Source organism: Oncorhynchus masou, unplaced genomic scaffold (genome assembly GCF_036934945.1).
Source record: "Oncorhynchus masou masou isolate Uvic2021 unplaced genomic scaffold, UVic_Omas_1.1 unplaced_scaffold_1554, whole genome shotgun sequence".
In the NCBI taxonomy this organism is placed as follows: domain Eukaryota; kingdom Metazoa; phylum Chordata; class Actinopteri; order Salmoniformes; family Salmonidae; genus Oncorhynchus; species Oncorhynchus masou.
The window spans coordinates 74,240-100,399 of record NW_027005592.1 but is presented as its reverse complement, the minus strand read 5'-3'; the positions used below and the strand labels follow the sequence as shown (position 1 = coordinate 100,399).

Below are 26,160 nucleotides of genomic sequence, written 5' to 3'. Positions count from 1 at the left end.
CCTCTGAGGTCCGCGTCTCTCTTTGCTACTGTCTTTATAATGCTGTAGAGGTCAGAGGTCAATCCTAACTAACACCGGTGACGTGTCCCAATAATATCTCCTTTCTGCTGAAGTGTGCACTCCACCACCATATTCTGTCCACCATATTTCTTATACCAGTCATTTCCTTTCAAATCAGTGAAGGGAAGTGAACAAGTGCACACTCTGGGAGGAAGGAGAGATAATTGGGACACCTCACTGTACCAGGACCCTAGAAACCACCATTCCACCGTTCCTAGGAAACTATGCAATAGTCTGTTTCTCTCTCTTCTCTACTTACCCCCACCTCCCTGTTACAAATCAACTAAACAGTCCCTGCTACAGATCAACTAAACAGTCCCTGCTACAGATCAACCTGTTATAGATCAACTAAACAGTCCCTGTTACAGATCAACCTGTTATAGATCAACTAAACAGTCCCTGTTACAGATCAACTAAACAGTCCCTGTTACAGATCAACCTGTTATAGATCAACTAAACAGTCCCTGTTACAGATCAACCTGTTATAGATCAACTAAACAGTCCCTGTTACAGATCAACCTGTTATAGATCAACTAAACAGTCCCTGTTACAGACCAACTAAACAGTCCCTGCTACAGATCAACCTGTTATAAGATCAACTAAACAGTCCCTGTTACAGATCAACCTGTTATAGATCAACTAAACAGTCCCTGTTACAGATCAACCTGTTATAGATCAACTAAACAGTCCCTGTTACAGATCAACTAAACAGTCCCTGTTACAGATCAACCTGTTATAGATCAACTAAACAGTCCCTGTTACAGACCAACTAAACAGTCCCTGCTACAGATCAACCTGTTATAAGATCAACTAAACAGTCCCTGTTACAGACCAACTAAACAGTCCCTGTTACAGATCAACCTGTTATAGATCAACTAAACAGTCCCTGTTACAGACCAACTAAACAGTCCCTGCTACAGATCAACCTGTTATAAGATCAACTAAACAGTCCCTGTTACAGACCAACTAAACAGTCCCTGCTACAGATCAACCTGTTATAAGATCAACTAAACAGTCCCTGTTACAGATCAACCTGTTATAGATCAACTAAACAGTCCCTGTTACAGACCAACTAAACAGTCCCTGCTACAGATCAACCTGTTATAAGATCAACTAAACAGTCCCTGTTACAGATCAACCTGTTATAGATCAACTAAACAGTCCCTGCTACAGATCAACCTGTTATAGATCAGGTACTACGATAGATCAGGTTATAGTAGTACAGAGATGGTAGAGGTTATAGTACAGAGATGGTAGAGGTTGTTATAGTACAGAGATGGTAGAGGTTATAGTAGTACAGAGATGGTAGAGGTTATAGTACAGAGATGGTAGAGGTTATAGTACAGAGATGGTAGAGGTTACAGTACAGAGATGGTCGAGGTTATAGTACAGAGATGGTAGAGGTTATAGTACAGAGATGGTAGAGGTTATAGTACAGAGATGGTCGAGGTTACAGTACAGAGATGGTAGAGGTTATAGTACAGAGATGGTCGAGGTTATAGTAGTACAGAGATGGTAGTGGTTATAGTACAGATATGGTAGAGGTTATAGTACAGAGATGGTAGAGGTTATAGTAGTACAGAGATGGTAGAGGTTGTTATAGTACAGAGATGGTCGAGGTTACAGTACAGAGATGGTCGAGGTTACAGTACAGAGATGGTCGAGGTTATAGTACAGAGATGGTCGAGGTTATAGTACAGAGATGGTAGAGGTTGTTATAGTACAGAGATGATATAGGTTGTTATAGTACAGAGATGATAGAGGTTATAGTAGTACAGAGATGGTAGAAGTTGTTATATTATAGAGATGGTAGAAGTTGTAGTACAGAGATGATAGAGGTTATAGTAGTACAGAGATGGTAGAGGTTAAATTACAGAGATGGTTGAGGTTAGCAAGCCCTATCACAGGATGTTTCCGTCACAGAAATACAATCTAGATTCTATTTCTATGTTCCCTGTTCTGTCCTGAGAACAAAGCTAGGCCCTTATGTTTCCCTACAGAGCAGAGAGAGCAGCGAATGCAGGGCCATCAGGCCTCATTGTGGACACCAGAACCCTGAGGAGGCTGGTTTGGGACCGGACGACCCGCCCGGAGCTCAGAGGGGTTCTGGAGAGCCTGCTCCACTACTTAACCCAGGACCTGCCCGGCCGGAGTTCCACCGCGTGGCCCCCTGAGAGGTTAGGGCTGGAGGTCAGTGTGGGGTTGGAGGTGCCCCAGTTCAGCAGGTGTGGAGGTCGACCAGCAGGGAGCGACGTCTCAAGACGCCTCACCTCCTTCCAGCTTCTACAGGCCAAGTTCCTGAGGAACACATCCAACCCTCCGCTCACTCACCGCCGGGAGGTGGGGGCCCTGCCACTGTCCTCCAGAGGGGGTGGAGGAAGAGGCTGTGGGAGCCAGAGCCATGGCAGAGAGACCCCTAGTGGACAGGTTGAGGACTGCACTCCCAAAACAGGACGTGGAGTGAGAAAGGGAAACACTGTTAAGGATGTGCTGGCCAGGTTTGCCGCAGCAACGCAGAAAGAGAGGGGAGGGGCCACACAGGGGGGAGGAGCGTCGAAAAGACCCCGACCGATCGGCAAGGGGCAGCTACTGTCTGCTATAATGGGCAAGTTTGAAACCATGGCGACGGTGCACCGGGGAAGTGATGTGAGTTGCCAGAAGACAAGCTCCTCTCCTGGTACCAGCTCATCTGGACGTGTCAACGAATTAGTGAGTCGTCAGGAAGAACAGGGACAACAGTGCTTAGGTCAACCTGTCAAAGGTCAGAGTTCAGTGAAGCAACAGGTTAAGAGTAAAGGCTGGGGACAGCAGAGGAAAGAGAACCCCTCTGGAGTGCAGGAAGGAGATAGAGGATCAGAGAAGACAGTAGCTGGTCTGAAGGATTCACCTCAACACAAAAAAGGGAAAAACTGGAATCAGAAGGTGAAAGGTCACTCTGTAGTCAATAAGCAGATAAGGGGCCCAGGTTCAGATCAAGAAGTTGAAGGTCAGATTCAGGATTCAATTAAGGAGGTAGAAGTTTGGGGTGCTAATCAACAGGTAGAGACTCTGGGTACGAACCAACAGGTAGAGACTCTGGGTACGAACCAACAGGTAGAGACTCTGGGTACGAACCAACAGGTAGAGATTCAGGGTACGAACCAACAGGTAGAGACTCTGGGTACGAACCAACAGGTAGAGATTCAGGGTACGAACCAACAGGTAGAGACTCTGGGTACGAACCAACAGGTAGAGACTCTGGGTACGAACCAAGAACAGATTGTTAGCTCAGGTCAAAGACGAGAAGGCCATGGTTCAGAATTTAACAAGGAGCTAAAGGTTCAGAGTGAAAACATTGAAGTTAAGGCTTCAGTGGGTCAGGAAATGGTGGTACAGGCTTCACATCAGGAAAATCAGGATCAGAATCAAGACAGTGAAGTTGAAGTTTCAGGTCAGGAGGTCAAGGCACAGGTTACAGGTCAGGAGCTCAAGGCACATGTTACAGGTCAGGAGGTCAAGGCACATGTTACAGGTCAGGAGCTCAAGGCACATGTTACAGGTCAGGAGGTCAAGGCACATGTTACAGGTCAGGAGGTCAAGGCACATGTTACAGGTCAGGAGGTCAAGGCACATGTTACAGGTCAGGAGGTCAAGGCACATGTTACAGGTCAGGAGGTCAAGGCACATGTTACAGGTCAGGAGGTCAAGGCACATGTTACAGGTCAGGAGGTCAAGGCACATGTTACAGGTCAGGAGGTCAAGGCACATGTTACAGGTCAGGAGCTCAAGGCACATGTTACAGGTCAGGAGGTCAAGGCACAGGTTTCAGATAGAGAATTAAAGGCACAGGTCATAGGTCAGGAGCTCAGCAATGTGCAGGTAGAACTGCTCTGCTCTGCTGCAGTGGTCCAGTGGTCTCCCCCAGCACCCCAGGTAGGGATACCTGAGGTAGAGGCTTTGCAGTCTGGGTACCTGGCAACGCTGCTCCCTTGTCCTCCTGTGTGGGCCCTAGCTTCCTCTGTGGATCCACCAGCACAGAAATACTCAGGGTTAGGGTCCAAAACCAGGACCCTGGAAGGCTCACATCTCTCCTACCCCTGGAGAAAACAATACATGGATCCACCCCGACCCCGGTCTGCCCAGAGAGACCAGCCCAGATACCCCATCCCTAGGAGGGCCCACGGCTCAGAATCAGGACCATCAGAACTGGGCCAGGCCCATAACGCCAGCCTCTCACCCCCACCTTCTGAATCTACGACCCCTGATGTCATGACCTCTGTCCTCACAACCCCTGATCTTGACCTTTGCTTCCTGCCATCAAAGCCCACAACGTCCAACCAAGAGCACCGCCCACATGATGCCAAACAGGAAGTAAATGTCCCCATGGCACTGCAAAGTGGGGAGGGGGAGGTGACATGTCAGGAGGGGGAGGGGCAGGGTAGCGCTGTGATGTCACACAAAGATAATGTCATCACTATGCGTGGTTCGAATGTTGCAGAGCCAGAAAGACTACAGACAGAAAAGCAGGAGAGACCAAAGTACAGGACGCTAAACTACGGCGACCCTTCTGTGAAACTGATTGATAAACCCAGAATCATCCGATTCACAGATACCTTTAATTTCTAAGTCACTCGTCCACACTCTGACTCACTGACTCACTCTGACTCCACTCACTCTGACTCACTCGTCCACTCACTCTGACTCACTCGTCCACTCACTCTGACTCACTCGTCCACTCACTCTGACTCACTCGTCCACTCACTCTGACTCACTCGTCCACTCACTCTGACTCACTCTGACTCACTCGTCCACTCACTCTGACTCACTCGTCCACTCACTCTGACTCACTCGTCCACTCACTCTGACTCACTCGTCCACTCACTCTGACTCACTCGTCCACTCACTCTGACTCACTCGTCCACTCACTCTGACTCACTCGTCCACTCACTCTGACTCACTCGTCCACTCACTCTGACTTCAGTGATGCGTCCGTCTGTGAAAGATAAAAGCCTTCTGAACTTGCTCTCTCCTCACAGTGAAACACAATACACCTTCAAGGTCATGCTAGCTATCCCATGTGCTGCTGTCCTCTGAAAGCCATGGTGTTGCAGGAAGCAGCCTACGCTCTACGTGTGGTGATTACTCAGAAGCTGTGTAATGCTCTAAGTAGAGTAGCGTGCGTGTGTGTGTGTGCGTGTGTCGTCCGTACTGTAACAGTGGAAAGACAAACAGAACAGCGGTGTTAAACATTGACTAAGCTAAGCCTAATCTTTAGAATGGGATTTTCGTGGAAAACAATGTGAAGCAATAATATCAGGACTTAAACTGTAGCTATGACAACCGAGTCAAACGAACCTCTGCTCTTTATCAGATTAAAGAAACTCAATCCCTTATCTTGTAGTTATTGTATTGTTGACGTTGTGATTAATCTGAAAAAGTTTTACTGTTCCCTTCTAATCAACCTTTCATTCATTATCCGGTTTGAGTTAGCTCTGCTGACCTTGGTGTATCTATACTCTCCCTAAGGCTCGTGACTATTGCCGTTATCACAAGTAAACCGGAACTAAGGCACCATACATTTCATTTAATGTCATTAGAATAATCTCAGAGATCAGGGACATGTTTGGCCGCGACATGTATCAATGAAGTTTTACAAGAGAATCTTTGTTCAAATGTTGACACCAGAGGGTTAATTTTTTCTGGAATGTTCCAAGGTCCCAGATACACCCACACAGGTTGTTTGTGTGCCAGCGAGATGTTCTACGACCACACACGGTAAATGTGCCCTCACTGCCAGTGTTTTGGCTACAGACATGTACTATAACGTGGGGAAATAACCCACTTATCTCATACTATTCACACCATTTGCCTTTCACTGACGGTTGGAAAACAGCCCTAAACACACTATTTTTATGCTAAGAAATGGACGATGTGCACTTTTATTGGGGCAGCAGGGTAGCCTAGTGGTTAGAGCGTTGGACTAGTCACCGCAAGGTTGCAAATTCAAACCCCCGAGCTGACAAGGTACAAATCTGTCCTTCTGCCCCTGAACAGGCAGTTAACCCACTGTTCCTAGGCCGTCATTGAAAATAAGGTGACTTGCCTGGTTAAATAAAGGTAAAATAAAAAATTGATGGGTTATGCTCAAACACACAAAGACATAGACATTTGTTTCTGGAAGGAAAAAAACTGTGTATGAGGATATGTCCTTAGATTAATACTAATTTGAAGATGTAGCTACTTCAAATATTAATTTCAGAAATTTAACAGTGATTTTTTTTTTTTACAATGATTTGTGTCATGGTGTGTGTGATGCATGACGTCATCTACTGTAAAAATCACCTGCCAGGGGGAGTGGCTAAAGGTAAGCGTCAGATGGGTTTCCCTATTCCGTTATCATGACGTGGCATTGTGGACATTTTGTAAACCAAGTATATTACGAAGTAAAATGTAAGAAAATGAGATGTGAATATATATAATCTAATAGGTTTGTTATTTCATCGCTGATCGTTTTTGGATTTGCGTACCTAGAATATTTATGAGAGGGCGGTTCTATTTCCCGCTCATGTTTGATTGACATGTGCCCCGAGGCTAAGCGGAGCTCGGGCACAGTCAGGCGTTCTACCTTGGAAAACATGGAAAGAAACCACCCGGCAGATTCATAGACATTTCAATATATTTATTAATTATGGACCATGTTTCGAGACGCTGTGGAGTCAGCCGATCGCGTTTAACATAGTTGTTACCAGATTGCGGTTGCTCTCCAGTTTCAGCCATCAAAGTAAAAATCCAGGTGCATAAACGGGATTCTCTCTTCCAGAAAGGATGAAAGATCGAGACACTTTACTCTCCTCTTCCAGCTAAATTAGCTTGGGCCTCGGGTGGGTCAATACAACTCTCCGTTGTTTGACTGTCTGGGACATCGAGTGACTCTTCGACTGTCCCTGATCGGCATCCGAGTCCACGCCTGGGACTTGCAGTTGTGGGACTCGCTTCATGGAGAGAGCAGCGATACCGTGACAACTTTTGGACTACAGAATAGCCTACTGCGATTAATTAAACGTGTAGGCCATATTTCCACGGCATATTTGGAATATAATTGGGTTCACTCATGGAAAAGAAAAACAACAATGCGAACAGGGTTCGCTCGCCGCAACTTCGCAGCCTGAACTCAACTATCAGCTCTCCTCGCAGCGGCAGCAGCGCCAAAGAGAGTGCACAGGTAGCCACTCTTTATAGCCCGCAACAGTTACATGTCAACTTAACAAACTAGCTGGCTACGAAGCTTTGCATATTTTTGCCCGTCCCTATCACCATACACCTGACAATTGAATGTTCTTAGCGTTACACAAAAGTTACACAATTTTAGGAAGAGTTATGTAAAAAAAAACAAAAAAAATGGCCATCGCTAGCTAGTCAATCTGGCTAACGACAAAAGCACGGCAGGTGTTTGTTGTACTTGTGTTTTGCAAAGCTACCTCATACAGTAGTTAGCTAGCTAAGTTGATGTGTTGAGAATGAGAGGACTGTTGGACTCCGTCCTTCGTAATGGCATGTGCACTATTCCAAGCTGCCTCACACCCTCCACCCGACACCCCGTCCCCCACCATCGACATTACACACGTTTTAGTAGCTCGTCACACGTGTTGTGCTATGCACGGGAGTCCTCCGCTGTTGTGAACTTTTAAACACAGTGTAATCGATGAACATTGCTGGCGAGGAAAAGTTCCCAACCAAAACATTAGGCTGTCAGTGCAACGCTTTGTTGAAGTTCAGAGTTTTTAGGTTTTATCTTTTTCTACATGATAGGGTACACGTTGTGGCCCCCACGGTGGTTATAGTTTAGTGTTTTTATTTCTATTAGTTAAAATATACATCTGTATTTATACTAGTTTGTTTTGGAGTAAAATATAATTGTTTTTTTTAGTTTTTCAAACTTTTTTCAGGTTTTAGTTTACTATAATAACCTTGGTTGTCTCTCAGGGCTCATTCTTCCTCTCCTTTCCTCTCCTCCTCCTTCCTTTCCACAGTGTGGTTTTACTCAACCACCTTTCAGTAGTGGGAAAATCCCATCAGGTCACTAATCCACATGATATCATTGCTCTAAGATCTTATTAAATGTAGTCCTCTGGAAAAACAATCCTGCTGAATGGAGAATGTGTCTGGTCTTATAAAGGGCCAGTCTGTGTCCAGACTCCAGAGCAAACAGATTCCCCAACATGCCACGACTCACCAGTCCCACTACGCTCCCCTTTAGATTGACTTAGTTTCTGACTCCTGCTAGCTAGACTCCGTTTGGCTGTGACTCTGTTTTCAGTGTGGACTCCGTTTGGCTGTGACTCTGTTTCAGTGTGGACTCCGTTTGGCTGTGACTCTGTTTCAGTGTGGACTCCGTTTGGATGTGACTCTGTTTCAGTGTGGACTCCGTTTGGATGTGACTCTGTTTCAGTGTGGACTCCGTTTGGATGTGACTCTGTTTCAGTGTGGACTCCGTTTGGCTGTGACTCTGTTTCAGTGTGGACTCCGTTTGGCTGTGACTCTGTTTCAGTGTGGACTCCGTTTGGCTGTGACTCTGTTTCAGTGTGGACTCCGTTTGGCTGTGACTCTGTTTCAGTGTGGACTCCGTTTGGATGTGACTCTGTTTCAGTGTGGACTCCGTTTGGCTGTGACTCTGTTTCAGTGTGGACTCCGTTTGGCTGTGACTCTGTTTCAGTGTGGACTCCGTTTGGCTGTGACTCTGTTTCAGTGTGGACTCCGTTTGGCTGTGACTCTGTTTCAGTGTGGACTCCGTTTGGCTGTGACTCTGTTTCAGTGTGGACTCCGTTTGGATGTGACTCTGTTTCAGTGTGGACTCCGTTTGGATGTGACTCTGTTTCAGTGTGGACTCCGTTTGGATGTGACTCTGTTTGGATGTGACTCTGTTTCAGTGTGGACTCAGTTTGGCTGTGACTCTGTTTCAGTGTGGACCCCTATGGCTGTGACTCTGTTTCAGTGTGGACCCCTATGGCTGTGACTCTGTTTCAGTGTGGACCCTGTGACTCTGTTTCAGTGTGGACTCCGTTTGACTGTGACTCTGTTTCAGTGTGGACCCCTATGGCTGTGACTCTGTTTCAGTGTGGACTCCGTTTGGCTGTGACTCTGTTTCAGTGTGGACCCCTTGGCTGTGACTCTGTTTCAGTGTGGACCCCTATGGCTGTGACTCTGTTTCAGTGTGGACCCCTATGGCTGTGACTCTGTTTCAGTGTGGACCCCTATGGCTGTGACTCTGTTTCAGTGTGGACCCGTTTGGCTGTGACTCTGTTTCAGTGTGGACCCCTATGGCTGTGACTCTGTTTCAGTGTGGACCCCTATGGCTGTGACTCTGTTTCAGTGTGGACCCCTATGGCTGTGACTCTGTTTCAGTGTGGACCCCTGTGGACTCCTGGCTGTGACTCTGTTTCAGTGTGGACCCCTATGGCTGTGACTCTGTTTCAGTGTGGACCCCTATGGCTGTGACTCTGGTGTGGACCCCTATGGCTGTGACTCTGTTTCAGTGTGGACCCCTATGGCTGTGACTCTGTTTCAGTGTGGACCCCTATGGCTGTGACTCTGTTTCAGTGTGGACCTGTGACTCTGTTTCAGTGTGGACCCCTATGGCTGTGACTCTGTTTCAGTGTGGACCCCTATGGCTTTGAGCGGTTGGAGGACTTTGACTATGAGTCGTATGAGGAGTTGATGTCAGAGTACCTGGCCGTGCTCACCAGGAGGTCCATCAGATGGTCCAGGCTGTTGCAGGGACGGGGCGGCTGGAGAAGAGCATCAAGGGTGAGTGGGACTTCATCGGAGCCGGAGCATAAAATAAACTATTTAGATATATATTTTTTACCAGCTATATATTTTGTCTGGTAAAACGTGTGGACACCAACAAAACACAAAAAAAAAAACAGATGAGCATGTAATGTTTCTAAAACAATACATCTAAGAAGTAATGTGGTATTTTGTTTAATTAAAAAAAATTGTATCCCAAGTCTATTAACTAAAATATCACAGATTAGACAAAATGTTCACCTGCCCCATTTTAAGGACGGAGGTTGCCGTGGTCAGTCTGTTTGTGCCTGTGAGATTGAGTCTTGTGTGGCATCAGTCATAGAGCACGGTTTGGCGGCATAAAATGCAACTATTTAAGATCGAAATGGGTATATTTTTTACCATATGCTATATATTTTGTCTGGCCCCAGCCGACAAACAAAACACAAGAAAAAACGCTTGAATGGACAAAAATACGTCTGAAATGGGTATATAAGTTATTAACTAAAATATTATTATTGACTAAAATAGAAGCATTGTCTTCTCTAACCAGGCTGGTTGACAGATGCCAAGAGTGTGCAATGCTGTCCTCAAGGCAAAGATGCAACTTTTCTACTTTGAAGAATCTGAAATATAAAATATATTTTCATTTGTTTGACACTTTGTTGGTGGTTACGACACGATTCCATATGTGATATTTCTTCGTAGTTCTAATGTCTTCACTATTATTCTACAATGTAGAAAAAAAATAAAGAGAAACCCTTGAATGAGTAGGTGTCCAAACTTTTGACTGGTACTGTGTTTTATTATTTTTGATTTTAATTTGTAAATATTAATTTATTTAAAAAAGTTTATTATTTTCCCTTAACCCTACCACCCCTCCCCCAAGTGGAGTAAACAAATGGACAATACTTAGGCTTCCACCTCCAGCTTATACGTGTGTGTGTGTGTGTGTGTGTGTGTGTGTGTGTGTGTGTGTGTGTGTGTGTGGTGTGTGTGTGTGAGAGAGAGAGAGAGAAAAAAAGAGACTTAAGTTGTATCCCTGACTTATGGAGCACTCCCACAGTGAAGCGGTATGTGCGTATGGGTTAGCGATATAGCCCAACGAGCACCGAGGGCTGGTCTGGATGACAGCCAGCGGGGCCCAGGAGCACCTGGAGAAGAACCCAGGCTACTATCACTCTCTCTACTGGATCACTACCAAGCTGATATAGATCATCACGGGTTAGCTGATATAGATCATCACGGGTTAGCTGATATAGATCATCACGGGTTAGCTGATATACCTCATCACGGGTTAGCTGATATAGATCATCACGGGTTATATAGATCATCACGGGTTAGCTGATATACCTCATCACGGGTTAGCTGATATAGACGATCACGGGTTAGCTGATATAGATCATCACGGGTTAGCTGATATAGATCATCACGGGTTAGCTGATATAGATCATCACGGGTTAGCTGATATAGGGTTAGCTGATATACATCACGGTTAGCTGATATAGATCATCACGGGTTAGCTGATATAGACATCACGGGTTAGCTGATATAGACTCACGATGATATGATCATCACGGGTTAGCTGATATAGATCATCACGGGTTAGCTGATATAGACCATCACGGGTTAGCTGATATAGATCATCACGGGTTAGCTGATATAGACCATCACGGGTTAGCTGATATAGATCATCACGGGTTAGCTGATATAGACCATCACGGGTTAGCTGATATAGACGATCACGGGTTAGCTGATATAGATCATCACGGGTTAGCTGATATAGATCATCATGGGTTGATATAGATCATCATGATATAGGTTAGCTGATATACACCAGAACACGGGAGCTTGACCTCTGAGATATGTCTCTCTGTCTGTACTCGGCTTTGACAAATAGCTGAAAGGGTTAGAGATGTTTAGAGTTGGCGGCAGGTTATTTTTGGTAGTGATTCTCACCGCCTGTCTCCCTGGCAGACCTGAACAGAACCTTTCCTGACAACATCCAGTTCCGCAAGACGTCGAACCCATGTCTCCAGAAAACCCTGTACTGATGCTGCTACGTAGACACCACAACCCAGCTGTGGGCTACTGTCAAGTATGTTCACCCTGTTACACCTGGCGGTCCTTTGTTTGCATCCCAAATGGCACCTATTCCCTATGTAGCACTACTTTAGACCAGGGACCTATCCCTATATAGACTACTTTAGACCAGGGACCTATCCCTATATAATGCACTACTTTAGACCAGGGACCTATCCCCTATTTTTATAGGGATTCACTACTTTAGACCAGGGACCTATCCCTATATAATGCACGACTTTAGACCAGGGACCTATCCCCTATAGAATGCACTACTTTAGACCAGGACCTATCCCCTATATAATGCACTACTTTAGACCAGGGACCTATCCCCTATATAATCACGTACTTTAGAACCCATGTCCTCTATACAGTGGTTCCCAACTCCAGTCCTCTACTGCAGTGGTTCCCAACTCCAGTCCTCTACTACAGTGGTTCCCAGAACATGCAACTCCAGTCCTCTACTACAGTGGTCCTCAACTCAAGGGACCTCCAGTCCTCTACTACAGTGGTCCTCAACTCCAGTCCTCTACTACAGTGGTTCCCAACTATAGTCCTCTACACCTGTGGTCCTCAACTCCAGTCCTCCAGTACTACTTTAGACCAGGGTCCTCCAGTCCTGTACTTTAGACCAGTGACCTCCCCAGTCCTCCAGTACTCTACACAGGGACCTATCCCCTATATAATGCACTACTTTATCCAGGGCCTCTACTACAGTAATTCCCTTTAGACTCCATCCCCTACTACTTTAGTGGTTCCCAACTCCAGTCCTCTACTACAGTGGTCCTCAACTCCAGTAATGCACTACTTTAGACCAGGGACCTATCCCCATATAATGCACTACTTTAGACCAGGACTCTATTACAGTGGTTCCCAACTCCAGTCCTCTACTTTACAGTGGTCCTATTCCAGTCCTCTATAGTGGTCCTCAACTCCAGTCCTCTACTACAGTGGTTCTCAACTTCCTCCAGTCCTCTACTACAGTGGTAACTTTAGTCCTCTACCAGTGGTTCCCAACTCCAGTCCTCTACTTTAGTGGTTCCCAACTCCAGTCCTCTACTACAGTGGTTCCCAACCTATCCCCTATATAATGCACTCTTTACAGTGGTTCCCAACTCCAGTCCTCTACTACAGTGGTTCCCAACTCCAGTCCTCTACACAGTGGTTCCCAACTCCAGTCCTCTACTACTAACTCCAGTCCTCTACTACAGTGGTTCCCAACTCCAGTCCTCTACTACAGTGGTTCCCAACTCCAGTCCTCTACTACAGTGGTTCCCAACTCCAGTCCTCTACTACAGTGGTTCCCAACTCCAGTCCTCTACTACAGTGGTTCCCAACTCCAGTCCTCTACTACAGTGGTTCCCAACTCCAGTCCTCTACTACAGTGGTTCCCAACTCCAGTCCTCTACTACAGTGGTTCCCAACTCCAGTCCTCTACTACAGTGGTTCCCAACTCCAGTCCTCTACTACAGTGGTTCCCAACTCCAGTCCTCTACTACAGTGGTTCCCAACTCCAGTCCTCTACTACAGTGGTTCCCAACTCCAGTCCTCTACTACAGTGGTTCCCAACTCCAGTCCTCTACTACAGTGGTTCCCAACTCCAGTCCTCTACTACAGTGGTTCCCAACTCCAGTCCTCTACTACAGTGGTTCCCAACTCCAGTCCTCTACTACAGTGGTTCCCAACTCCAGTCCTCTACTACAGTGGTTCCCAACTCCAGTCCTCTACTACAGTGGTTCCCAACTCCAGTCCTCTACTACAGTGGTTCCCAACTCCAGTCCTCTACTACAGTGGTTCCCAACTCCAGTCCTCTACTACAGTGGTTCCCAACTCCAGTCCTCTACTACAGTGGTTCCCAACTCCAGTCCTCTACTACAGTGGTTCCCAACTCCAGTCCTCTACTACAGTGGTTCCCAACTCCAGTCCTCTACTACAGTGGTTCCCAACTCCAGTCCTCTACTACAGTGGTTCCCAACTCCAGTCCTCTACTACAGTGGTTCTCAACTCCAGTCCTCTACTACAGTGGTTCCCAACTCCAGTCCCCCAGTCCTCTACTACAGTGGTTCCCAACTCCAGTCCTCTACAACAGTACACATTATTATTGTAGCCCGGACCATCAACCTGATTGAGTTGGATCAGGGGGTCCTGGAAGACTGGAGTTGGGAAACACTGTTCTACTGTTTCTCAGCCCTCACTGCTACTGCACCGTGTTCACAGTGCCCCCTGTGGCTGGTCCAGGAATTACCTGCTAGCCTTTTCAGGAATCCCAACCCTTCCTCGATCATTCAATCAGCTTTTGTTCCTAAATGGGAATTCTATAGTTGGAACGGCATGTCGAATAGACAAGACTACTGTGTGTGATTTGATAGGGGATTTTCAGCCTTTTGCAATGCAAAGAAGCAGCATTATGGCTGAAGGTTTGGTGTGTGTACAGTCAGTCCTTCTCTCTGTCTCCCTCTCGTATTGGCAGATTTCTGTTGATTAGTCGCTTTTGACTATCAAAGACACGTTAAATCACTTCAATTCCAATAGTTACTTACTAGAGACTATGTATTTTTACCAATGGCCCTGGGTCTAAAGTAGTGCACTATATAGGGAATAGGACTCTGGTCTAAAGTAGTGCACTATATAGGGCCCTGGTCAAAAGTAGTGTACTATATAGGGAATAGGGTGCCATTTGGGATGCTTAGTGTATCTCTGTCCACCTGTTCATCTCTTTCTCTCTTTGAACTCATTCACTAGAATACAGACGTGTTCTCTCTCCCTCTTAGCAACAGGCTGTATTTGCAGGCAAAGGGAGAGAGAGAGCTGTTGAATTAGAATGTATTAGCAGGCAAAGGGAGATGGGGGGCTGTTGAATTAGAATGTATTAGCAGTAGAGGTTGACCGATTATGATTTTTCGATACCGATTATTGAAGGACCAAGAAAGCCGATACCGATTAATCGGGACGATTAAAAAAAATGATAATAATATATATATAAAATATATTTTTATTTGTAATAATAACAATTACAACAATACTGAATGAACACTTATTTTAACTTAATAAAATCAATTTAGCCTCAAGTAAATAATGAAACATGTTCAATTTGGTTTAAATAATGCAAAAACTGTTTAAATAATGTGCAAAAAAGCTAACGTGTTATTTGCTCAGAACATGAAACATATGAAAGCTGGTGGTTCCTTCTGCCTAAAAGTGCAGTATGTGCCTCAGTCAGATTAAGAAAGCTACACGCTTTCAGTTATCATTGCTCAGAACATGAGAACATATGAAAGTGAGTGGAACTTACCTTGTGCATTCGCGTAACAGGCAGTCTCCTTGTGGAGTGCAACGAGAGGCAGGTCGTTATTGCGTTGGACTAGTTAACTTTAAGGTCGCAAGATTGGATCCCCCGAGCTGACAAGGTGAAAATCTGTGGTTCTGCCCCTGAACAAGGCAGTTAACCCACCGTTCCTAGGCAGTCATTGAAAATAAGAATGTGTTCTAAACTGACTTACCTGGTTAAATACAGGTATAAAAACAATAATGGCAAATCGGCACCCAAAATACCGATTTCCGATTGTTATGAAAACTTGAAATCGGCCCTAATTAATTGGCCATTCCGATTATCGATCGACCTCTAATTAGCAGGCAAAGGGAGAGAGAGGGCTGTTGAATTAGAATGTATTGGCCAGGGAGAGAGAGAGAGCTGTTGAATTAGAATGTATTGGAGAGAGAGGGCTGTTGAATTAGAATGTATTGGCCAGAGAGAGAGAGAGCTGTTGAATTAGAGAGAGAGAGAGAGTGAGAGGGCTGTTGAATTAGAATGTATTGGAGAGAGAGAGAGAGCTGTTGAATTAGAATGTATTGGCCAGAGAGAGAGAGAGAGAGAGAGAGAGAGAGAGCTGTTGAATTAGAATGTATTGGCCAGAGAGAGAGAGAGAATTAGAATGTATTGGCCAGAGAGAGAGAGAGAATTAGAATGTATTGGCCAGAGAGAGAGAGAGAGAGAGAGCTGTTGAATTAGAATGTATTGGCCAGGGAGAGAGAGAGAGGGCTGTTGAATTAGAATGTATTGGCCAGGCAAAGTGAGTGAGTGAGGGACAGAGAGAGAGAGAGAGGGCTGTTGAATTAGAATGTATTGGCCAGAGAGAGAGAGAGAGAGAGCTGTTGAATTAGAATGTATTGGAGAGAGAGAGAGAGCTGTTGAATTAGAATGATTTGGCCAGGCAGAGAGAGAGAGAGAGCTGTTGAATTAGAATGATTTGGCCAGGCAGAGAGAGAGAGAGAGATAGCTGTTGAATTAGAATGATTTGGCCAGGCAGAGAGAGAGAGCTGTTGAATTAGAATGATTTGGCCAGGCAAAGAGAGAGAGAGAGAGAGAGAGAGAGAGAGCTGTTGAATTAGAATGATTTGGCTGTTGAATTAGAATGATTTGGCCAGGCAAAGAGAGAGAGAGAGCTGTTGAATTAGAATGATTTGGCCAGGCAAAAGAGAGAGAGAGCTGTTGAATTAGAATGTATTGGCCAGGGAGAGAGAGCGAGAGCTGTTGAATTAGAACAGGTTTTGCCCCTCACTAAGCTGTCAAGGAGAGGATGTCAACAACCTCCAGACAACAACAACACCTTGAAAACACTGTTATAACTATTAACAATTTATTGTGGCTGAAATGTAATATTCATATGTATCTAATAACTGTCTTGTCTTCAGGGCATGAACTTCATCGCTGGGTACCTCATCATCATCACTAAAGATGAGGAGAAATCATTCTGGCTGATGGACGCTCTACTGGGCAGGATACTACCAGGTGTGTTTGTCTTGTCTCCCTGCCGTGGGTCTATGTATAACCCAGCGGAGGTCACATGGTCTTGAGCCTCGGTAAGACCCATGTCCCGTCACACGGAGGGGAGGGAGGGGGGTAATCCTATGATGTCACACAGGAAATGACTTCACGCCCCAGCTCACTACCTTGGCATAGTCGGGCTCCACTCTGACAAACAGGTGGATTTGATCTGAGATCACATTCACCACTGAGTTCAGGGCGCATATCTTTGAGGTGTGTGTGTGTGTGTCCCTTGACGACAGTAAAAAACCTACAGTGTAATGAAAGGGACTGTTGATACTAAGTTGTGTGTCCCGTCTGTCTCCTGTCCAGACTACTACACCCCAGCCATGCTGGGTCTGAAGATGGACCAGGAGGTTTTAGGGGAGCTTGTGAGGACCAAAGCCCCAGTTGTGTGGCAGGCCATGGGGCAACACAACGTCATGTGGACCCTGGTGGTCTCCAGGTGGTTCATCTGTCTCTACATAGACGTCCTGCCTGTAGAGGTGAGGGGGGGGGGGACTTTGGCCTAATCTTTGTTGTTGGAGTACTGTTACTAAGTTGATGTAACTATTGAACATGTAAACACCCAGTCAGGTTTGGGTCAGTGATCTGTTGTAGAAGGGCTATTAAATCATGTTTTATCAGTGCTGAGCTTTATCAGAGACTCAACCCCCACAACAGGGCTGAATCAGGTTTACAGGGCAGAATGGGAACTCAGCCCCACAACAGGGCTGAATCAGGTTTACAGGGCAGAATGGGAACTCAGCCCCACAACAGGGCTGAATCAGGTTTACAGGGCAGAATGGGAACTCAGCCCCACAACAGGGCTGAATCAGGTTTACAGGGCAGAATGGGAACTCAGCCCCACAACAGGGCTGAATCAGGTTTACAGGGCAGAATGGGAAGTCAGCCCCAGGGCAGGGCTGAATCAGGTTTACAGGGCAGAATGGGAACTCAGCCCCACAACAGGGCAGAATCAGGTTTACAGGGCAGAATGGGAACTCAGCCCCACAACAGGGTTGAATCAGGTTTACAGGGCAGAATGGGAACTCAGGTCTGCCCACAGACTGTGTTCTGAGGGCTGAGGGCAGAGTGTGTTCTGTGTTCTGTGTGTCAGTCTGCTCCAGGGCAGAGTGTGTTCTGTGTTCTGAGGTCAGTCTGCTCCAGGGCAGAGTGTGTTCTGTGTTCTGAGGTCAGTCTGCTCCAGGGCAGAGTGTGTTCTGTGTTCTGAGGTCAGTCTGCTCCAGGGCAGAGTGTGTTCTGTGTTCTGAGGTCAGTCTGCTCCAGGGCAGAGTGTGTTCTGTGTTCTGTCAGGGGCAGGTCAGTCTGCTCCAGGGCAGAGTGTGTTCTGTGTGTCAGAGGTCAGTCTGCTCCAGGGCAGAGTGTGTTCTGTGTGTCAGTCTGCTCCAGGGCAGAGTGTGTTCTGTGTGTCAGCAGGTCAGTCTGCTCCAGGGCAGAGTGTGTTCTGTGTGTCAGCAGGTCAGTCTGCTCCAGGGCAGAGTGTGTTCTGTGTTCTGGAGGTCAGTCTGCTCCAGGGCAGAGTGTGTTCTGTGTTCTGAGGTCAGTCTGCTCCAGGGCAGAGTGTGTTCTGTGTGTCTGCAGGTCAGTCTGCTCCAGGGCAGAGTGTGTTCTGTGTGTCAGGTCAGTCTGCTCCAGGGCAGAGTGTGTTCTGTGTGTCAGTCTGCTCCAGGGCAGAGTGTGTTCTGTGTGTCAGTCTGCTCCAGGGCAGAGTGTGTTCTGTGTTCTGAGGTCAGTCTGCTCCAGGGCAGAGTGTGTTCTGTGTGTCAGGTCAGTCTGCTCCAGGGCAGAGTGTGTTCTGTGTGTCAGGAGGTCAGTCTCCTCCAGGGCAGAGTGTGTTCTGTGTGTCATGAGGTCAGTCTCCTCCAGGGCAGAGTGTGTTCTGTGTGTCGGAGGTCAGTCTGCTCCAGGGCAGAGTGTGTTCTGTGTTCTGAGGTCAGTCTGCTCCAGGGCAGAGTGTGTTCTGTGTTCAGTCTGCTCCAGGGCAGAGTGTGTGTTCTGTGTGTCAGGTCAGTCTGCTCCAGGGCAGAGTGTGTTCTGTGTGTCATGAGGTCAGTCTGCTCCAGGGCAGAGTGTGTTCTGTGTGTCATGAGGTCAGTCTCCTCCAGGGCAGAGTGTGTTCTGTGTGTCAGGTCAGTCTGCTCCAGGGCAGAGTGTGTTCTGTGTTCTGAGGTCAGTCTGCTCCAGGGCAGAGTGTGTTCTGTGTGTCAGCAGGTCAGTCTGCTCCAGGGCAGAGTGTGTTCTGTGTGTCAGCAGGTCAGTCTGCTCCAGGGCAGAGTGTGTTCTGAGGTCAGTCTGCTGAGCTGAACTCAGTCCAGGGCTCCTGGAGCAGCAGGAGGGGAAGAGACAGCAGAATGAAGAACAATCTTTACCTATTTCATCACTGTGCCGAGTGTCACTGTCTACCATCTCAGCTTGATGACCTGTCCTGCATCGCGTTAAGCCCGACTGTCCTGCATCGCGTTAAGCCCGACTGTCCTGCGGCCCGTTAAGCCCGACTCATCGGCCCGTTAAGCCCGACTCTCTCCTTGGTTCTCGTCCTCAGACGGTTCTGCGTATCTGGGACTGTCTGTTCTACGAGGGTTCTAAGATTCTGTTCCGTGTGGCTCTGACGTTGATAAGGAACCAGCAGGCTGAGGTCCAACAGGCCGGTTCCCTGCCTGACGTCTGTGACTGCTTCAAACACATGACCAGAGGCCCTGATGTAGAGGACTGCCACTCCTTCATGCAGGTATACACACACACACACACACACACACACACACACACACACACACACACACACACACACACACTGAAATGAAGATGCGTTTTAACTTCTGGTCCCCACAAGAATAGCAAACAAACACAAATTTGACAAACTGGGGACATTTTGTTAGTCCCCATGAGGGGAAATGCTATTTCTAGGTGGGGTTAAGGTTAGATATATATGGGTTCCAGTTCGGGAAAATAGGACTTTGAGTGGGACTAAATTGTGTCCCCACAAGGTTACCTGTACAAGACTGTGTGTGTGTACACCATAATGATCTCCGTTCATCCCTCTAATCCTCTGTCTTGCTGCTTTCCCAGAAAATCTTCACGGAACCCGGAAGCCTCTCCATGGCAACCATCACCAAGCTCCGGGAGACGTGTCGAGCACGCATCATCGCTGAGGAGTCCTGACCCCATCCTCCTGACCTGTCAATCAAACACTACACATTCCGGGCTGGGTCCCAACACTCCTTAATGGTCTCCTCTCCTCGGATCCTATCCCTCACTGTTGGGACAGTGTCCTAGACTGTTTTGTACTCTTTAGCATGACTACCACGTAGCTACGTAGACTACCATGTATGGAGACTATAAGATGTTACGAGTACCAGCAAATTAATTAGTTACTATCCTGTGGGGGCACATCGTACAGGTTAAATAAACATGAGCCTATCACAATAATTAACAACAAAGATGCCGATGAAACCTTTAGTCTATTACACTATTGTCATTTACTGTATGAAAGTCACATGAAATAAAACGTATTTAGCCAATGGACATGAAAACATGGAATACGCTCAATTTTTTTAATTTAATTTTACCTTTATTTAACCAGGCAAGTCAGTTAAGAACACCATCTTATTTTCAATGACGGCCTGGGAACAGTGGGTTAACTGCCTGTTCAGGGGCAGAACGACAGATTTGTACCTTGTCAGCTCGGGGGTTTGAACTCACAACCTTCCGGTTACTAGTCCAACGCTCTAACCACTAGGCTACCCTGCCGCCCCAGGGTACGGTGTGGTTTGGCAATAAGTGACATTTTGCAAAAAGTGATGCAGAGATGATCGTCTGAGACGCGCGGACAGCAGAGGACGTTACCAGACTGATGTCTTAATGACGCGCTGACAGCAGAGGGCGTTACCAGACTGACGTCTTAATGACGTGTGGACAGCAGAGGACGTTACCAGACTGACGTCTTAATGACGTGTGGACAGCAGAGGACGTTACCAGACTGTCTTAATGACGCGCTGACAGCAGAGAGGCGTTACCAGACTGTCTTAATGACGCGCTGACAGCAGAGGACGTTACCAGACTGATGTCTTAATGACGCGCAGACAGCAGAGGGCGTTACTAGACTGTCTTAATGACGCTGACAGCAGAGGACGTTACCAGACTGATGTCTTAATGACACGCAGACAGCAGAGGACGTTACCAGACTGTCTTAATGACGCGCTGACAGCAGAGGACGTTACCAGACTGATGTCTTAATGACGCGCTGACAGCAGAGGACGTTACCAGACTGATGTCTTAATGACGCGTTGACAGCAGAGGGCGTTACCAGACTGATGTCTTAATGACGCGGCAGACAGCAGAGGACGTTACCAGACTGATGTCTTAATGACACGCTGACAGCAGAGGACGTTACCAGACTGTCTTAATGACGCGCTGACAGCAGAGGACGTTACCAGACTGATGTCTTAATGGCGCTGACAGCAGAGGACGTTACCAGACTGATGTCTTAATGACGCGCTGACAGCAGAGGACGTTACCAGACTGATGTCTTAATGACGCCGCTGACAGCAGAGGACGTTACCAGACTGATGTCTTAATGACGCGGGACAGCAGAGGGCGTTACCAGACTGATGTCTTAATGACGTGTGGACAGCAGAGGGCGTTACCAGACTGTCTTAATGACGCGCTGACAGCAGAGGACGTTACCAGACTGATGTCTTAATGACGCTGACAGCAGAGGACGTTACCAGACTGATGTCTTAATGACGCTGACAGCAGAGGACGTTACCAGACTGATGTCGTCTTAATGACGCGCTGACAGCAGAGGACGTTACCAGACTGATGTCGTCTTAATGACACGCTGACAGCAGAGGACGTTACCAGACTGATGTCGTCTTAATGACGCCGGACAGCAGAGGACGTTACCAGACTGATGTCTTAATGACGCGCTGACAGCAGAGGACGTTACCAGACTGATGTCTTAATGACGCGCTGACAGCAGAGGGGCGTTACCAGACTGATGTCTTAATGACGCGCTGACAGCAGAGGACGTTACCAGACTGTCTTAATGACGCGCTGACAGCAGAGGACGTTACCAGACTGATGTCTTAATGGGCGCTGACAGCAGAGGACGTTACCAGACTGTCTTAATGACGCTGACAGCAGAGGACGTTACCAGACTGATGTCTTAATGACGCGCTGACAGCAGAGGACGTTACCAGACTGTCTTAATGACGCGCTGACAGCAGAGGGACGTTACCAGACTGTCTTAATGACGCTGACAGCAGAGGACGTTACCAGACTGATGTCTTAATGACGCGCTGACAGCAGAGGACGTTACCAGACTGATGTCTTAATGACGCGCTGACAGCAGAGGACGTTACCAGACTGATGTCTTAATGACGCGCTGACAGCAGAGGACGTTACCAGACTGATGTCTTAATGACGCGCTGACAGCAGAGGACGTTACCAGACTGATGTCTTAATGACGGCGCTGACAGCAGAGGACCAGACTGATGTCTTAATGACGGCGCTGACAGCAGAGGACGTTACCAGACTGATGTCTTAATGACGACAGCGCGTGACAGCAGAGGACGTTACCAGACTGATGTCTTAATGACGCGCTGACAGCAGAGGACGTTACCAGACTGATGTCTTAATGACGCGCTGACAGCAGAGGACGTTACCAGACTGATGTCTTAATGACGCTGACAGCAGAGGACGTTACCAGACTGATGTCTTAATGACGCTGCTGACAGCAGAGGACGTTACCAGACTGTCTTAATGACGCGCTGACAGCAGAGGACGTTACCAGACTGATGTCGTCTTAATGACGCGCTGACAGCAGAGGACGTTACCAGACTGATGTCGTCTTAATGACGCGCTGACAGCAGAGGACGTTACCAGACTGTCTTAAAGACGCGGCGCTGACAGCAGAGGACGTTACCAGACTGTCTTAATGACGCTGACAGCAGAGGACGTTACCAGACTGATGTCTTAATGACGCTGACAGCAGAGGACGTTACCAGACTGATGTCTTAATGACGCGGACAGCAGAGGACGTTACCAGACTGATGTCGTCTTAATGACGCGCTGACAGCAGAGGGCGTTACCAGACTGATGTCTTAATGACGCGCTGACAGCAGAGGACGTTACCAGACTGATGTCGTCTTAATGACGCGGACAGCAGAGGACGTTACCAGACTGATGTCTTAATGACGCGCTGACAGCAGAGGGCGTTACCAGACTGATGTCGTCTTAATGACGCAGCGGACAGCAGAGGACGTTACCAGACTGATGTCGTCTTAATGACGGACAGCAGAGGACGTTACCAGACTGTCTTAATGACGCGGACAGCAGAGGACGTTACCAGACTGATGTCTTAATGACGCGCTGACAGCAGAGGACGTTACCAGACTGATGTCTTAATGACGCGCTGACAGCAGAGGACGTTACCAGACTGATGTCTTAATGACGCGCTGACAGCAGAGGACGTTACCAGACTGATGTCTTAATGACGCGCTGACAGCAGAGGACGTTACCAGACTGATGTCTTAATGACGCTGACAGCAGAGGACGTTACCAGACTGATGTCTTAATGACGCGCTGACAGCAGAGGACGTTACCAGACTGATGTCTTAATGACGCTGACAGCAGAGGACCTTACCAGACTGATGTCGTCTTAATGACGCGCTGACAGCAGAGGACGTTACCAGACTGTCTTAAAGACGCGCTGACAGCAGAGGACGTTACCAGACTGTCTTAATGACGCGCTGACAGCAGAGGACGTTACCAGACTGATGTCTTAATGACGCGCGCAGACAGCAGAGGGCGTTACCAGACTGTCTTAATGACGCTGACAGCAGAGGACGTTACCAGACTGTCTTAATGACGCGCTGACAGCAGAGGGCGTTACCAGACTGATGTCTTAATGACACGCGGACAGCAGAGGACGTTACCAGACTGTCTTAATGACGCGGACAGCAGAGGACGTTACCAGACTGATGTCTTAATGACGCGCTGACAGCAGAGGACGTTACCAGACTGATGTCTTAATGACGCGTGGACAGCAGAGGACGTTACCAGACTGTCTTAATGACGCGCTGACAGCAGAGGGCGTTACCAGACTGATGTCTTAATGACGCGCGGACAGCAGAGGACGTTACCAGACTGATGTCTTAATGACGCGCAGACAGCAGAGGACGTTACCAGACTGTCTTAATGACGCGCAGACAGCAGAGGACGTTACCAGACTGATGTCTTAATGACGCGCTGACAGCAGAGGACGTTACCAGACTGATGTCTTAATGACGGCGCTGACAGCAGAGGGCGTTACCAGACTGATGTCTTAATGACGCTGACAGCAGAGGACGTTACCAGACTGTCTTAATGACGCGCTGACAGCAGAGGACTTTACCAGACTGATGTCTTAATGACGCGCTGACAGCAGAGGACGTTACCAGACTGTCTTAATGACGCGCTGACAGCAGAGGACGTTACCAGACTGATGTCTTAATGACGCGCAGACAGCAGAGGACGTTACCAGACTGATGTCGTCTTAATGACGCGCTGACAGCAGAGGACGTTACCAGACTGTCTTAATGACGCGCTGACAGCAGAGGACGTTACCAGACTGATGTCTTAATGACGCGCAGACAGCAGAGGACGTTACCAGACTGATGTCGTCTTAATGACGCGCTGACAGCAGAGGGGCGTTACCAGACTGTCTTAATGACGCGCTGACAGCAGAGGAGGACGTTACCAGACTGTCTTAATGACGCGCTGACAGCAGAGGACGTTACCAGACTGATGTCTTAATGACGCGCGGACAGCAGAGGACGTTACCAGACTGTCTTAATGACGCGCTGACAGCAGAGGACGTTACCAGACTGTCTTAATGACGCGCTGACAGCAGAGGACGTTACCAGACTGATGTCTTAATGACGCTGACAGCAGAGGACGTTACCAGACTGATGTCTTAATGACGCGCTGACAGCAGAGGACGTTAGACTGATGTCTTAATGACGCGCTGACAGCAGAGGACGTTACCAGACTGTCTTAATGACGCTGACAGCAGAGGGCGTTACCAGACTGATGTCTTAATGGCGCTGACAGCAGAGGACGTTACCAGACTGATGTCTTAATGACGCGCTGACAGCAGAGGACGTTACCAGACTGTCTTAATGACGCGCTGACAGCAGAGGACGTTACCAGACTGATGTCTTAATGACGCGCTGACAGCAGAGGACGTTACCAGACTGATGTCTTAATGACGCGCTGACAGCAGAGGACGTTACCAGACTGATGTCTTAATGACGCGCTGACAGCAGAGGACGTTACCAGACTGACGTCTTAATGACGCGCGGACAGCAGAGGACGTTACCAGACTGTCTTAATGACGCGCTGACAGCAGAGGACGTTACCAGACTGATGTCTTAATGACGCGCGGACAGCAGAGGACGTTACCAGACTGTCTTAATGACGCGCTGACAGCAGAGGACGTTACCAGACTGTCTTAATGACGCGCTGACAGCAGAGGACGTTACCAGACTGTCTTAATGACGCGCTGACAGCAGAGGACGTTACCAGACTGTCTTAATGACGCGCTGACAGCAGAGGACGTTACCAGACTGTCTTAATGACGCGCTGACAGCAGAGGACGTTACCAGACTGATGTCTTAATGACGCTGACAGCAGAGGACGTTACCAGACTGTCTTAATGACGCGCTGACAGCAGAGGACGTTACCAGACTGATGTCTTAATGACGCGCTGACAGCAGAGGACGTTACCAGACTGTCTTAATGACGCGCGGACAGCAGAGGACGTTACCAGACTGTCTTAATGACGCTAGCTGACAGCAGAGGACGTTACCAGACTGTCTTAATGACGCGACAGCAGAGGACGTTACCAGACTGTCTTAATGACGCGCGACAGCAGAGGATGTTACCAGACTGTCTTAATGCGCGGACAGCAGAGGACGTTACCAGACTGATGTCTTAATGACGCGCAGACAGCAGAGGACGTTACCAGACTGATGTCTTAATGACGCGGACAGCAGAGGACGTTACCAGACTGTCTTAATGCGCGGACAGCAGAGGACGTTACCAGACTGATGTCTTAATGACGCGCAGACAGCAGAGGACGGCGGCTGCACTGTAGAGATGCAGGAATTCAACATGAGTTTTCATCCAGCTTTGGTGTTCATCTGCATTGGGGGAAACCAGCCCTGGACGTATTGGTTCATGTAGACCTGAATGTACACATGAAGCTAGATAATTATCTAGCTACATGTCTACATTAACTATCTAGTTTCATGTGTACATTCAGGTCTACATGAAATATCTAGCTACATGTCTACATTAACTAATTTAGACCTGAGTGTACACATGTAGCTAGATAGTTATTGTCTTCATGTAGACCCTGAATGTAGTTAGATGGAGTGTATTGT

The 26,160-nt window shown here is 47.6% G+C and overlaps 1 protein-coding gene across 1 annotated transcript; it reads left to right on the top strand.

Annotated features, from left to right (window-relative positions):
* Positions 1-11,897: 11,897 nt before the first annotated feature.
* Positions 11,898-20,259, top strand: LOC135531209 (growth hormone-regulated TBC protein 1-A-like). Its single transcript, XM_064959330.1, has 5 exons — positions 11,898-11,923; positions 16,600-16,696; positions 17,045-17,217; positions 19,278-19,463; positions 19,802-20,259. Exons 2-5 carry the CDS (start codon positions 16,603-16,605, stop codon positions 19,892-19,894), a joined length of 546 nt encoding a protein of 181 aa, XP_064815402.1. The 5' UTR covers positions 11,898-11,923; positions 16,600-16,602; the 3' UTR covers positions 19,895-20,259.
* The last annotated feature ends 5,901 nt before the right edge of the window (positions 20,260-26,160 follow it).